This window comes from Schistocerca americana, chromosome X (genome assembly GCF_021461395.2).
Source record: "Schistocerca americana isolate TAMUIC-IGC-003095 chromosome X, iqSchAmer2.1, whole genome shotgun sequence".
In the NCBI taxonomy this organism is placed as follows: Eukaryota; Metazoa; Arthropoda; class Insecta; order Orthoptera; family Acrididae; genus Schistocerca; species Schistocerca americana.
In genome coordinates this window covers 761,641,133-761,656,974 of record NC_060130.1, presented here as the reverse complement: position 1 = coordinate 761,656,974, position 15,842 = coordinate 761,641,133, and the positions used below count along the sequence as shown (strand labels likewise).

The 15,842-nt window shown below is 42.3% G+C and overlaps 1 protein-coding gene across 2 annotated transcripts in view; it reads right to left on the bottom strand.

Annotated features, from left to right (window-relative positions):
• LOC124555578 (serine proteinase stubble) overlaps nucleotides 1–10,945 on the bottom strand; it is a 232,008-nt gene extending 221,063 nt beyond the window's left edge. For both annotated transcript variants that reach the window (XM_047129542.1, XM_047129543.1), the window contains exon 1: nucleotides 10,773–10,945. In XM_047129542.1, the coding sequence (XP_046985498.1) occupies nucleotides 10,773–10,774 (2 nt within the window). In that variant the 5' untranslated portion in view covers nucleotides 10,775–10,945. The remainder of the gene's footprint in view (nucleotides 1–10,772) is intronic.
• Between the last annotated feature and the right edge of the window lie 4,897 nt (nucleotides 10,946–15,842).

Sequence of the window (15,842 nt, the reverse complement as noted above, 5' to 3'; positions counted from 1 at the left end):
AGCTGACTTATTATTTACAAACGTGAAAGATATTTTTTCCACTCGCTCATTTCTTCATGCTGACTTATGGAAGATGAGGCGTTTTCTCCACGACTGGAATTTAAGGACTACTCTTAAACACTTTATCAATCACTGCCCCCTTTTCTTATGTAAATGAAATGAAGCGTCTTAACAAATATATTGAGTTGACCTATTCAATAAACTACTTAACTTTAAACCAACACTGATTAGAAATAAAAATCAATATTAAACAAGCAAGTTAATATTTATGTTGACCATCAACAATGACATTAAGTATTTGACCGAACGCTGGGACGATTCTGTCTCTTAACGTTGTAGTGCAACCGATAATTTTTGGTATGGTGTGAGTAGTCAATGGGGGAAATTAAGTTCATGTTGTTTCCATTGGTCCTTCTGGAACAGTAGCATGTATTTTTGTGTTCATGATGGCTAATTATTGAATCCTAATCAAAATAAATAATATAGATATTCTTTCATTTCCTCCCAATATGTCTCAAACAAAATCCGTAGACTTGTCTGTTTGGATGAATCCTTAAGTGTCCCATGAACCGTTGGTGTGGGGATGCTAGTAAATATATCTTTATTATGACAGTTCTGAAAAGGGTATTAGCCTTTTCTTTCAAATTTAGTCACATTCTTTCATTCACTGAGAAATCATGAAACATATACTTTCGTGTTTAATAATTATTTCCTTAATTTTTGCCCTTCATTAACTATAGCCTATTATGTTAAATTTGACATAAACTGTATCATCCTCTTACTTACATTGGTTCTAAAACCATGTAACATTTTATGTTATCATTATGAAAACAATAAACTAATATGTCTAACATATGTTAATTTGCCTCCATCGATATTTCATTGTCCAACAACAATAGCTGCAGCACCATATGTTGCCATGTTTTCTGTTGTGAAGCCACGTGTAACGTAGAATTAGTGGACTCCATCTAATACATACCAGTAACAGTTTATTGGATACTGCAAGTTGCACTCAACAATGAGAACTGAAATGATTCGGAAATATTAGGATAACGTCTCCAAATCGTTGACGATGTCAGCATTAAGTTCACTGCCACATCACTGGCAAATTGGAAATATTTGGCAGGAGATGACAAATCGTTTAGATCCATTCACAATTGAAAAGGCAGAGATGATGACACACAGACCAGGACGTTCTTCCATGTGGGTTGCTGGGTTTTCGAAAAGAGATGGCAACATCAGTAAGAAGAAAATCTGCTAGTTTTTAGGCAAAGCATTATTTATCTGCCAGTGAACTCAAAAAATGTCAACTTAATACCTGTAAATAATGTTACAGTTCGATATGGATGGAGACGCATTTATAACGTCAGTTGTAGGGTGGACAAAGGGGCGATTTAGATATGATGGAAGAATCCTGGGAATTTAGGAGTTACTTTTTTTCTAAGGAATGTCAGTCATACTGAAATTGCATTAATGATGAAAGATTAGATTTAAATTAAATACATTAAAAGATGATTTAAATTCAAATAATGAAAAAATGGCTCTGAGCACTATGGGACTTAACTTCTGAGGTCATCAGTCCCCTAGAACTTAGAACTACTTGGACCTAACTAACCTAAGGACATCACACACATCCATGCCCGAGGCAGGATTTGAACCTGCGACCATAGCGGTTGTGCGGTTCCAGACTGTAGCGCATAGAACCGCTCAGCCACTCCAGCCGGCCAAATAAGGAAACTTAGTTATAAAAATTCATATTTTTGTTATAGTAATCCATCTGAATACTTGATTCAGGTAGATTTTCGTGCTAGTGTTTCTCATACAAGTAATATACTGCCCCATACATCTATCTGAACCTCTTTCGGTGTAAACATGTAAATTCTCATATGGGTGATGGAAAAGAGTATTTATGATATAATTAATAAAATACTTAAAAAGCTGTCAGAACTAGTAATGGCAAATAAATAATGTGTTAATGTCAACTTCTCTAGAGTTTTAGTTAGAAATACATTTAATTTTGATTTTTACAAGACTTTGTAAAAAACACAGTGTTATGTGTACATTTTTTCTAAGTTAGTAGGAAGAACGTTTGATAATGTCAACAGTAAATATATATTCACAAAAAGGTGATGATAATCTGTTATGAACAAAACAATACTCATTGTTAATGTCATAAAATTTATGAAACTTTATGTAGTGTTAAAATATTTATATAATTTTGTTAACGGTTTAATCAATCTCACATTTTTAGAATCAAATATTTCTTTGAAATATTGGAGAATAAACAGTCACACATAAAATATTATTTAAGAAATTGCTTTAAAACAGTTTGTTTATAAAATTCTAATTAAAAAATATCATATATGATTTTCTTAAGAAAACCTATAAATTCTCACACATTTACTTCACATCCTCTAACATGTTCCTCCCATTTTCTGTTTAAAATCCAGGATGCAATATTGTATCCCCATGACTTTCTTCAATAAAAATGACATTCCTCTCCTTAGGTAAACGATGGTCACTTCTAGAAGCCTTTTTTTAAACCCTTAAATACCGTAATTTTGAATGCAAATTAAGCCATATCTTGTGATCTGGTTGGATCTCCAAGACAACAATACCTAGCAATCTAAATTAAGTCTTGCTGTCAGCTGCATTACATAACAGTGGTAACAATGATAAGATTCAAGTACACAGAATATCAAACTAGATTTGTGATTCAAGTGATCTGTACATTCTCACAGCAGAACTTTGAGCATAGTTTTTAATTTGAAGAAAACATCAGACCTACAACCAACTTTGGGCATACAACAGTGAAGTCTTGTAGAGCCATTACTCTACACTATGCTTTACATTTATAAATGATCAAGTCTATGCTAGAAGCTTTCTGAGGCTGTTCAGAGTTGATACAATTGTATATATGATTAGGAAAATGTAGAAAATCTCGCTGAAAATTAACATATGGTACAAGGACTGGATGTTGATTTTCAAAATAAACTAATGTCAAGTGTAATATGTAAGTAAATGGAAAGTTCCATTATGCTTAGATTTTTAAACCCAATGTTTGATGACAGTTTAGTTGAGTGCTATGACCAAAATCGTAATTGCAAGTCTCGTCAACTTAAATAATGCCACCTGAAATTCATAGTGGGAAACTCCATAAATGTAACTGATTACATTCTCTGTGTATCTATACTGAATGAATATATAACTCAAGAAAATCTTTAGTCAGAATTGAAATGTCAAACAAAGTACCATGAAATAAACGACTCTTTATTTATTAGTTACCAATTTGTTACATAGAACTAGTACAGCTTGAAAAGCAAAAGCTGTAATTTCATAACAAAACCTTATAATGCAGTCTGGTGGCTTCCTGGGCAAGTATCACATTTTGGACCTCAAGATTTATGGTTCTATCTACACTTGAACCTATGAACCTTTTTACATTTTATGTTAATGGACAAATAATCAAATATTTTTGTTATTGAATATTTATCTCCTTTCTAAACCACTGACAGCTTTAACGATGGGTAATAGAGGTTATCTTTCACTCTAGTTTTGTACATATGAAGATCACTGTTCTTCTCAGATACTGATAGATTATTTATGACGAATTTCATTAATGAATATATGTATAAAATTCGTTATAAATAATCTATCACAATTTGAGAAGAACAGTGATGTCCATACCTAAAACACTAGACAGAAAAATGTCCTTTATTGTCCTTTAATAAAATGTCAGAGGCTCACAGAGGAGTTTAGTATGCAGCAACAAAAATCTTTGATGATTTGCCCAGTCACATAAAATGTCTGACAAGCAGCAGAGCAAATTTTATATCTAACATAAAATAATTTCTCCTGGACTACACCTTCTATTCCATTTGCGAATTTCTACTTAAAAACTGGTAGCCAATACAATAAATAAATAAAAAAATTGTTTTTAAGTGCATTTGCACGAATAAGACTAAAATAATAATTCGTTCATTAACTTTTACACTTTATACATATCCTGCAAACTGAATCATTACATATCATTCGATTATAGGATTGTTCAAATGATCTGTGGAACATGTGACTATTGTATTGTATTGTATTGTATTGTATGTTAACTGGGGACCTAGGATCGACGGAGAGGCTCTGTCCCCACCGCAGCCGCAGTGGTCCACAAGCCCACGATGACTACCGCACTCCACTTCATCCCTCCGCTGCCCCACACCGAACCACTCTTTCAGAGTTATTGTGTGGTTCGGCTCCCGATGGACCCCCACAGGAAATGTCTCACACCAGACGAGTGTAACCCCTATGTTTGCATGGTAGAGTAATGGTGGTGTACGCGTACGTGGAGAATTTGCTTGCGCAGCAATCGCCGACATAGTGTAGCTGAGGCAGAATAAGGGGAACCAGCCCGCATTCGCCGAGGCAGATGGAAAACCGCTTAAAAACCATCCACAGACTGGCCGGCTCACCGGACTTCGACCGGGCGGATTCGTGCCGGGGACCAGGCGCTCCTTCTCAGTCTGGAAAGCTGTGCGTTACACTGCACGGCTAACCGGGCGGGCCAACATGTGACTAACTTACCCTTGTAGTTTACGAGACTTAAATAATAGTTGGGTTGTGGTTATGTTGGTTGGGTGATACAGTTTTCAAATAGGAGAGGGCAATAGGACCATGACCTGCAAGACACTGAGGTGTTCATATCAGTCTGCGTATTTATGACAGCTTTAGTTTTAATCCGTTATGCGTAATTTATGTTGCAAACTTCATGGCTACAAAAGTAAAGTAAGCTCGTATGACATTTTTGTCTGGGAGAGATCGAATAGTAGGTTCAGCCGCCTACTTTGTACTGTTAGCCATATCGCATACATTGCGCAAGTGTAAATGTTGTGTCTGAGGAGAATCTACTCATATTTTTCGTATATGACATAACTGAGTGCACTTAGATTTTGGTGACATGTTGGTGTGATTAATAACGATGAGAGAATGAAGAGAGGTGGAAACCCAGTGTCAGAACAAATGCCACTCATCTCAAGTATCATCATACAGCCACTATGCTTATCGTCACATCATACACATGATTCGCTGTCAGCAGTGTCGCGCAATCTCACTCCAACGGAAAAAATGGAAACATTTGAGAATTAGTCTGGTGATCAACAACAGGACGTCACTTGGCAGCTCTCCTCCCCCTTCTGGCAAAATATTAGTGTCTAAAACTTGATTCTAACCAGACACCTTCATTTAGCGCTATATCACGCATTACTACAGACGCTCAAGGTAAGTCAATGTTTACTGTTCCTCGCATTCTCGAAAACTGTAAAATTGCGCCAGTCATTAAACGGAGGGGACATGCTATTCTCTCTTCGCGGAGATGTGAAACTGGGAATCGTGTCGGACTGATGCGGAAGTAGAGAGGGTGGGAGCGAGGGGTAGAAGGCTGCTGGGAGATATGGTCCGACCTCTGTCGACACCAACAGTAAGCTGTTGGCCGTCCACACAATGTTACGAAAACTGCGCGCGCTTGGGAATGTGCGCACAAGGTCAGTCTGCTTTGATGTCTATTCTTCTCAACATATCATCTCGCATACATGATAGCCCAATTTTCCGCCATCGTAGCAGGTGATCAAAAAAAAAGGTGATCGAAAAAAAAAAAAACGACGCGTGTCGTTCAACAAAATTGCCTGGCGTTGTCCTGAAGGCAGACTCGAGACTGCTAATGTGCGTCATGTGAGTTACTAGAAAGTGACTACAAGTGGGTCGGTGGTGATGAATATATTTGGTTACAAAGCAAAGTTAACTACATTTAGTACTGCATTTTCTTTTGTCCGCAGATAACAAACGGAAGAGGTTGAAATCTAGCATACTAGAGCTATTATGAAATACAAATGGACGATCTAATGACAAGAAATATTAACAATATACTAAATGATTACTGTGCCTACCATCGGGACTATACCTAAAACTGTTACATGTAGAGAGCTTATGTGTCACTGTACAGTAACGAAATTCGATCCTCTACCAGAAACATAGACCCAGCTTTAATGAGCATGTGTGTGTGTGTGTGTGTGTGTGTGTGTGTGTGTGTGTGTGTGTGTGTGTGTGTGCGTGTGTGTTAATACAGACTATCGATTACTCCCACCTTCCAAGCTAACCAAAGACACTCTGAAGAAGTTACTGAAATCAGTTAGTACTAATCAAGAACACCCAGAAAATCTAAAAATCACGTCGAAAGCTAGTATGGGTAACTAACTGTAAAATAACGTTTAATGTTTCGTTGATATTTAGTTTGATAGAGTGGACTAGCTTAGATGCGAAAGAATGAGGCGAGGAACTGACGCTACATTTTTGGAGGATATCATTCCAACATGCACCTACGAATCAACACAACCCTCGATGAACCTCACTCTGCCAGTTTTCTGCAAAGTTTTTAACAAAATTTCTCCATAGTGGGTTTTTCGAAATCGGTCTATAAAAACGTGTATGATCTTTAATGAGTAGTTGCTCATCTGTAGAACCGCTTGTAAGAATAACATTAACCAACATTATGACGAAAAAATTTCTTCTGGAAGAGTTACTGAACTTCAGTATGTACAAGAAGTAAGTATTGTAGATCGCGATGAATTTCTCGCTGCTAATAGTGAGACAGCCGAAAAGGTTTGTCTCATTTTGTTTCTAGTTTTCGACAATGAGCTCTGAAGAAGACTGTCTCGTTCGAGTACAAGATTCCACGCATTTGATCCATTCCGTTTGGATGAGTTAACGCTGTGCCGTTTCAGTTACACATGGTTTATAAGTCGGATGCGACCGTGATTCTCAAAACACTTAAAATAATGCTCATGTAAATACTCAGTCATTATCTTACCGTTTATTTATAACGTTTCGTGTTGTATCAGTACGAAACTGCCGTTGTGATTTCATTTTATTATATTCACTGTGCTATACTTCGAAAACATCCGTTCATCTTCAGGCACGGGCCTTTTGTTAACTTACATGTTATGTACTTCTGTGATTCCGTGTACGAAATTTCTTGTACCTTGAAGCATTAGTATTACTTTCATCCTGAATACAGGCAAGTAAATGATACAAGTCGAACAAATCACATCATGTATTTTGTTTGTTCCACCGCAGTTGAAGATGTCTATCACAATAGACCACATGTCAGGTATGAAAAAAATGAATCGTCATCTGACCATGAAAACGTAAGTCTCCGATAGATGTCCTCATAATAAACAATAAAAGTGACTGGTAGCGTTATTATTTTGTACACCATAGAAAATTCACCTACGACGAGGAAGTTGAATCATTTATTGTCAGGCAAATGCATAATGAGGCTTCTAAGTTTTTTACTGCTTGCTGTAACGTTGGAGTTCAGCTTCAGTGTATGAATAGGAGACTACTATGTAAAGCAGCTGGTTACACCGTATTTGTACTTACAGTAAGGGGGATCGTAGTCTTTTCTTACGAGAAATTGTTGTTAACATAGTTCCAATTTCTGTAATCTAATGAATTCAAATCGCAGCCCTTACTAAATCAAAAAAGTACAAAAGTTTCTATTGAAATAGGTTTACCAAGTAAATGAACGATTCTTTGCATGAGCAGCTCCAAATTCTTGTACTGCTCACAGTCTCTTTCATTTTTCTCTTAGAAACTCTCCCTTTCCAGTTTCCACTAAAGGCTATGATACACCATAGATTATCCTAATAAGAGAATCAATCCACAATTCCACTCTTTAATTTATGAAATCATATATACGACAATTTGAACCACACGGCTATTCCTTGAAATTGTAGATAAATGCTGTATGCGTTTCAGCTGTCCCAACTTCCCAACGTATACTGGTCCGCAGGAAAAAAGAACCCTTAGGTTTTTTTCGTCTCATCATCATAGTAGCATTCCAATTGGAGAACATTGGTGCCAATATAAATCTGCCATCTTGTAGATCATTTCTGGATTTACTTTCGTCTGATGTTCTGCACAAAACTGAGGGAGCTGAACGATGTAGGTAGCTTGACCTACAAAGGCTGTACGGAAAGTTTCACTGTCACCAATATGCCGCAAATTCCCATGATAAACGAAAGACGGTCACTAAACTTGATACCTAACAAGTACATGAAAAAGCCATTTGACAGAATGAATTATGAACAGACTCGTGCCTCGATTTTGATACCAATCAGAGACTCTCTTGTCAGAGACAAGTGTGGTGTTTTTAAAACTGTATCGGCCCCATCTTTACGAGAGTGAACCACTTTAGGTTACCTTGGTAGGACTTGACAATAAAATGCAGTGCTTTTCATTACAATTCTGAAGGTCATACCTTCCTGTAACCAGGAACATTGTATGTCGGCACTGCAAGATTGTGTATAAATGACTGCAGTCAAAGCAATCCTGAAAATTTGACTGTTTTATGTTCCTATTCCGCGACTGCGTGGCATTTGTACAATTTGTACAAGTGCAGTAAGTCATTTTACAAAAAGATGCAGTGCTCTACCTCAAGCGACAGTATGCAGCTAATGTCACACAGCCCTTTGATGTGGTCTGAAACAGGTTACGTTACGTATACTAAAGAGTTAGGTAAACAGTGTGAAGACAAATCACAAGAAAGGAAAGTTGGTTGTACTAAAAATCCTGACCGAAGTGACGTAGATTCTAAGGCACTAATCTCAGGAGACACGAACTTCGAGCGCCTAACTTAGGTTTTCCTTTAAGTGGTTCTTTCCAATGCCGAGACGGGATAACTAGGTCACGACCGCTTCCTACTAGCTGAAATTCTCCTACTCAGTTCATACTGTGTGTCTAGGAATCTGTGTCTGGGCAACGTTAAAATCCAACATTTGTCCCTTGAAACAAAAATTTAATTTTCCAAAATACGTTTAGTTACTTTACTACTAATAATTTCTATAGTCATAAGGTCTGTTAATGACACTGACCTCAACATTCATTGACAAATACATTATCGCTCTGTCGATTCCGAACACAGCGAGATGCAGATCAAAGTAACTATTTTCGGATATCTGATTCTCTTACTATGTGTTAGACATCACTGCCGATAGATCAGGCAATAATCATAATCCAGTGAGATTCTGGGAAGTACCGGGCGCGACTCTCGGAAAAGAAGAAAACTGTTACAGGCCCTCGCGGGAGCCACGAACTACCTCTCTTAAGACAAAATTAGCGCAACGATTTGCCACTGATTCGATCACGCGATGCGAGATCAAAGGAAAACGAAAATCACAAAGTGTCATCCGTATCGCACTTCGCTAGCCTTGACGAGGCCAGACAAAATGTCTGTCATTAAACAGCTGCCGTTTTGACATCAGGAGACATCCACCTTTAGGTGTCTCGTAGCCAGCAACAACAACGTTACAAGAGACTGTCTCATGTATGCGAATTACTCACAAGGGAACCTCCCCATCGCACCCCCCTCAGATTTAGTTATAAGTTGGCATAGTGGATAGGCCTTGAAAAACGGAACACAGATCAATCGAGAAAACAGGAAGAAGTTGTGTGGAACTATGAAAAAAATAAGCAAAATATACAAACTGAGTAGTCCATGCGCAACATAGGCAACATCAAGGACAGCGTGAGCTAAGGAGCGTCGTGGTCCCGTGGTTAGCGTGAGCAGCTGCGAAAAGTTTTCATTTTCTATCTTCGCAGAGTTATGATCTGTCTGTTCGTTCATTGACGTCTCTATTCACTGTAATACGTTTAGTGTCTGTGTTTTGCGACCGCACCGCAAAACCGTGCGATTAGTAGACGAAAGGACGTGCCTCTCCAATGGGAAAAGAAAACATTTGATCGCAAGGTCATAGGTCAACCGATTCCTGCACAGGAAAACACGTCTGATATATTCTATACGATACTGATGACGGCATGTGCGTCACATGACAGGAATATGTTGTTGACCCACCTAACTTGTACACTTGGCGAATGGGTAAAAGATTCTTCTACCTTGCCCGATTTAGGTTTTCTTGTGGATGTGATAATCACTCCCAAAAAAGTGATGAAAACATAACGGACGGACAGATAATAATTGTCTGAAAATAAAAAATTAAATTTTTCACTCAAGGGAAGACTTGAACCAAGGACCCTCTCGTTCCGCAACCGCTCTGGCTAACCACGGGACCACGGCGCTCTTTAGCTCACATTCTCATTGATGTTGCCTATCTTGCGCATGGACTACTCAGTTTGTATATTTTGCTTATTTTTTTCATAGTTCCACACAACATGTTTTCTCGATTGATCTGTGTTCAGCTTTTCAAGGCCTATCCACTGTGCCAACTTATAACTAAATCTGAGGGGGGTGCGATGGGGAGGTTCCCTTGTCAGTACCTACAAAGCCTTACGCAGCCGAAAGATACGTGGCTAAGAGCAAGCTTATGAGATCCAGGAGAAGTTTAGTCTGATTTGGACAGACCAGGTATGTGAAGATTTAGATAGTGCTGTGGAGGTGGGGGACAACCAGTGTGACAAGTAAACACGGATTTATTTCTGGAGATGTCTATGTCGAACGAATACGTGAAATGTAAAATTGTAGTTTGATGTTATCGAGTTGGCACAACAAATACCACGTCATATAATAAGAAAAAAAGTAGTGCCCTGATTGCAAACATCTCTAACTTACAGGGGCATCAAGTAGTAATGTTAGGCTCTGGTGACTGCGAATTTGTGGAACGAATCTGAACAAAAACAGAATTTGACTCGTGAAGATCTTTCACATACGAACGTTCTCATCGTTTTAACAAAGTGATGTTATTTAGTAGAGTATAAGAAAGAAGACTTACATTTACAAACGCGAGTGAGAAGAAAGCGTGTTGCGAAGCGGCGATCTCATTAACGTCGCCCGTGGTTGCAGTTCCATGCGATTGTTGCGGGCGGGCAGGTCCCGTGGCGTCCCGTTAGCGCACTGACCTGAGCTGGGAGGACACTCACATACCGAACGAGTCCGCCGTGCAGCGCCGCCCGCAGCTGACTGAGTGCGCGCCGCGACCAACGACCGCTCGCCGCTCTCCGCTCGCGGGCCGCGGACATCCCCCCCCCCCCCCCCCCCACCCACCTCCGATCCGCTCCGGGCGCCCTCCTTACGGCCAGAAGCTCGCGGCCTTAATTTTTGTATTTCTTCTCCGGCAAAGCGATGGCTTTCTGCTCTAGCGGGAAGCAGCGTCCGCAGCCGCCGTTACACTTGACGTCGCTCGGGGCACGTACGCCCCCGCGCCGACACCTGCTTCCTCGTCGCGCCGCTGCCTTGGCACTGACGAGCGACAAAGGACCTTTCACTCCGCGCAGAGTCTAGGCCAGGGCCACTAAGCACCTTACACGCGCTCTGCTCTTGCTGTCGAGCAGCTTACCGTACTGCGAAGAACTGCGTCGGCAGCCACTGATGGATATGGGCTCGAGACGACCGCACCTCATTCGACAGCATGACATCTACATCTACATATATGCTCCGCGAGGCACCTCGCGGATTGTGGCGGAGGGTACTTCGTGTAACACTGTCAGTTCCCCTTTCCTCTTCCAGTCGCGAATTCAAAAATGGCTCTGAGCACTATGGGACTTAACATCTGGCGTCATTAGTCCCCTAGAACTTAGAAGTACATAAACCTAACTAACCTAAGGACATCACACACATCCATGACCGAGGCAGGTTTCGAACCTGTGACTGTAGCGCAGCCGCGAGTGGTTCACGGGAAGAACGATTGCCGGTAAGCCTCCGTGTAGTCCGCCCGGGTAGCCGTGCGGCCTAAAGCACTGCTTTCCGAGCGGGAAGGCGTGCCGGTCCCCGGCACCAATCCGCCCGGCGGATTAGTATCGAAGTCCGATGTGTTGGACAGTCTGTGGATGGTTTTTAAGGCGGTTTTCCATCTGCCTCGGCAAATGCGGGCTGGTTCCACTTATTCCACCTCAGTTACACTATGTCGGCGATTGCTGCGCAAACACTGTCTCCAGGTACGCGTACAGCATAATTGCTTTACCACGCAAACATTGGCATTACACTCGTCTGGTGTGAGACGTTCCCGGGGGGGGGGGGGGGGGGGGGGGGTCCAATGGGGGTCGAACTCACAATAACCCTGGGTTCGGTGTGGGGCGGCGGTGGGGTGAGTGGACTGCTGTAGCCTGTTGTGAGGTTGTGAACCACTGAGGGCTACGGCGGGGACGTAGCCTCTCTGTCGTTTCTAGGTCCCAGTTCCATACAATACAATACAATGCCCGCGTGTGGGCTCGAATCTCTCTAATTTCATCTTCATGGGCTTTTCGAGAAATATGCATAGGAGGAAGATGCTTCAAATGGCTCTGAGCATTATGGGACTTAACATCTGTGGTCATCAGTCCCCTAGAACTTAGAACTACTTAAACCTAACTAACCTAAAGACATCACACACATCCATGCCCGAGGCAGGATTCCAACCTGCGACCGTAGCGGTTCCAGACTGAAGCGCCTAGAACCGCACGGCCACACCCGCCGGCATAGGAGGAAGAAAAACATTTGTCAACTCTTCTAGGAATGTACGCTCTCGGAAATTTAACAGTAAAATACAGCTGATACAGAACGCCTTTCTTGAAGCGTCTGCCACTGGAGGTAATTGGTCATCTCCCTAATGTTTTCGAGCTTCCTAAATGTATCTGTAACGAAACGCGCTGCTTTTCTTTGGATCTTCTCTGTTTCCTTCGTCAACCATATCTGGCACGGATTCCACGCTGACGAACAGTATTCAGGTACTGGTCGAACGAGGGTTTTGCAAGCTATCTCCTCTGTTAGTGAACTATGTTCCGTGAGCATTTTTTCAATGAATCTCAGTCTGGCATCTGCCTTTCCTGCGATGATTTTCATGTGGTCGTTCCATTTTAAGGCGCTCTGTACACATATTCCCAGATATTTTATGTAATTAACTGTTTCCGGTGGTTGTTCTGCAATCGCGTACTGATACAGTAATTGATCTTTCTCTCTATGTACGCACAATACGTTAGATTTGTTTATGTTCAGAAACGACAAATTCCAATCTCTGCAGCACTCAGACAACGAATGAATTCGTTGGTGACAAATGAAAATTTGTTCCAATGCCGGGATTCTAACCCATGTTCAAAATGGTTCAAATGGCTCTAAGCACTATGGGACTTAACATCTGTGGTCATCAGTCCCCTGGACTTAGAATTACACTACTGGCCATTAAAATTGCTACACCACGAAGATGACGTGCTACAGACGCGAAATTTAACCGACAGGAAAAAGATGCTGTCATATGCAAATGATTAGCTTTTCAGAGCATTCACACAAAGTTGGCGCCGGTGGCGACACCTACAACGTGCTGACATGAGGAAAGTTTCCAACCGATTACTCATACACAAACAGCAGTTGACCGGCGTTGCCTGGAAACGTTGTTGTGATGCCTCGTATAAGGAGGAGAAATGCGTACCATCACGTTTCCGACTTTGATAAAGGTCGGATTGTAGCCTATCGCGATTGCGGTTTATCGTATCGCGACATTGCTGCTCGCGTTGGTCGAGATCCAATGACTGTTAGCAGAATATGGAATCGGTGGGTTCAGGAGGGTAATACGGAACGCCGTGCTGGATCCCAACGGCCTCGTATCACTAGCAGTCGAGATGACAGGCATCTTATCCGCACGGCTGTAACGGATCGAGCAGCCACGTCTCGATCCCTGAGTCAACAGATGGGGACGTTTGCAAGACAACAACCATCTGCACGAACAGTTCGACGACGTTTGCAGCAGCACGGACTATCAGCTCGGAGACCATGGCTGTGGTTACCCTTGACGCTGCATCACAGACAGGAGTGCCTGCGATGGAGTACCCAACGACGAACGTGGGTGCAGGAATGGCAAAACTTCATTTTTTCGGATGAATCCAGGTTGTGTTTACAGCATCATAATGGTCGCATTCGTGTTTGGCGACATCGCGGTGAACGCACATTGGAAGCGCGTATTCGTCATCGCCATACTGGCGTATCACCCGGCGTGATGGTATGGAGTGCCAATGGTTACATGTCTCGGTCACCTCTTGTTCGCATTAACGGCACTTTGAACAGTGGACGTTACATTTCAGATGAGTTATGACCCGTGGCTCTACCCTTCATTCGATCCCTGCGAAACCCTGCATTTCAGCAGGATAATGCACGACCGCACGTTGCAGGTCCTGTACGGGCCTTTCTGGACACAGAAAATGTTCGACTACTGCCCTGACCAGCACATTCTCCAGATCTCTCACCAACTGAAAACGTCTGGTCAATGGTGGCCGAGCAACTGGTTCGTCACAATACACCAGTCACTACTCTTGATGAACTGTGGTATCGTGGTGAAGCTGCATGGGCAGCTGTACCTGTACACGCCATCCAAGCTCTGTTTAACTCAATGCCCAGGCGTATCAAGGCCGTTATTACGGCCAGAGGTGGTTGTTCTGGGTACTGATTTCTCAGGATCTATGCACCCAAATTGCGTGAAAACGTAATCACATGTCAGTCCTAGTATAATATATTTGTCCAATGAATACCCATTTATCATCTGCATTTCTACTTGGTGTAGCAATTTTAGTGGCCAGTCGTGTACTTAAACTTAACTAACCTAAGGACATCACACACATCCAAGCACGAGGCAGGATTCGAACCTGCGACCGTAGCAGCAGCGCGGTTCCGGACTGAAGTGCCTAGAACTGCTCGGCCACAGAGGCCGGCCCAATCCATGTCTTCTGCTTCCTAGATAGATGTGTTAACCAACTACGCCACCTTGGCAGAGTGGGTAGACAGAACTGCACAGGCTATCGAAGCTCGCCTCCCCCCTCAATCCAAATTCTCATTTGATGCACACTATCAAAATAGAGTCCCCTAGCCCTTTTTTCTCTTTTTGCTCGTCGCATCACGCAAAGTCCCGCACGAGATCGAGCGAAGAGTGCTCTGCACTGAATAATCATATTACCTATCACGGCGCATATACACTGGTAAGCCAAAACATTACGATCACTGCCAACCGCGACGTTGGGTGTTACCTAGTGGCACTGTGCGCACATGACGCAGTAGCAAAGATATGTAAGCGGAGCTGGCAGAGACGGGAGATCTCCCTAGCGAAGGCATGGGCTGCAAACGGGGACATCCATTGAGGTAAGCGACTTTGACAAAGCACAGATTATCATTAAGCAGAACCTATGAACGAGTATCTCGAAAACGGCGAAGCTAGTCGAATGTTCACGCACTGTCTTATCTACGGAGAGAAGTGAAAAGACAGTGAAACAACGATTAGGCGCTAAATGGTTGAACGTCCACGACTCTTCACAGAACGTGGCGTTCGAAGGCTTGTCTGCTCTGTAAAGTAGAATAGATGGTGATCTGTGAGATCTCTGCCGAAAGAGCACAATGGTGGTGCATGCATACCTCTACGCGTTCACATGTTGACCAAACAACATCAAATGGTTCTAAGCACTATGGGACTTAACATCTGATGTCATCAGTCCCCTAGACTTAGAACTACTTAAACCTAACTAAGCTAAGGACATCACACATATCCATGCCCGAGGCGGGATTCGAACCTGCGACCGTAGCAGCAGCGTGGTTCCAGGCTGAAGCGCCTAGAACCGCTCGGCCACAGCGGCCGGCCAAACGACATCATCAAGTATGATTGCAGCGGGCATGGACCTCTGGGGTTCGACCGTCGATCACTGGAAACGTGTCGGTCCTTCGGGTGAATCCCGTTTTTGCTACACCAGGTTGACGATCGTCTCCACAAATACCGTCATCGAGGTGAACGGCGGCTCGAAACGTGCAGCGCGCCACGGACACAGGCTGGAGGGATCACCATTTTGCTGTGGGAGACATTCTCCTATGCTTGCATGGGACCTGTGGTAGTAGT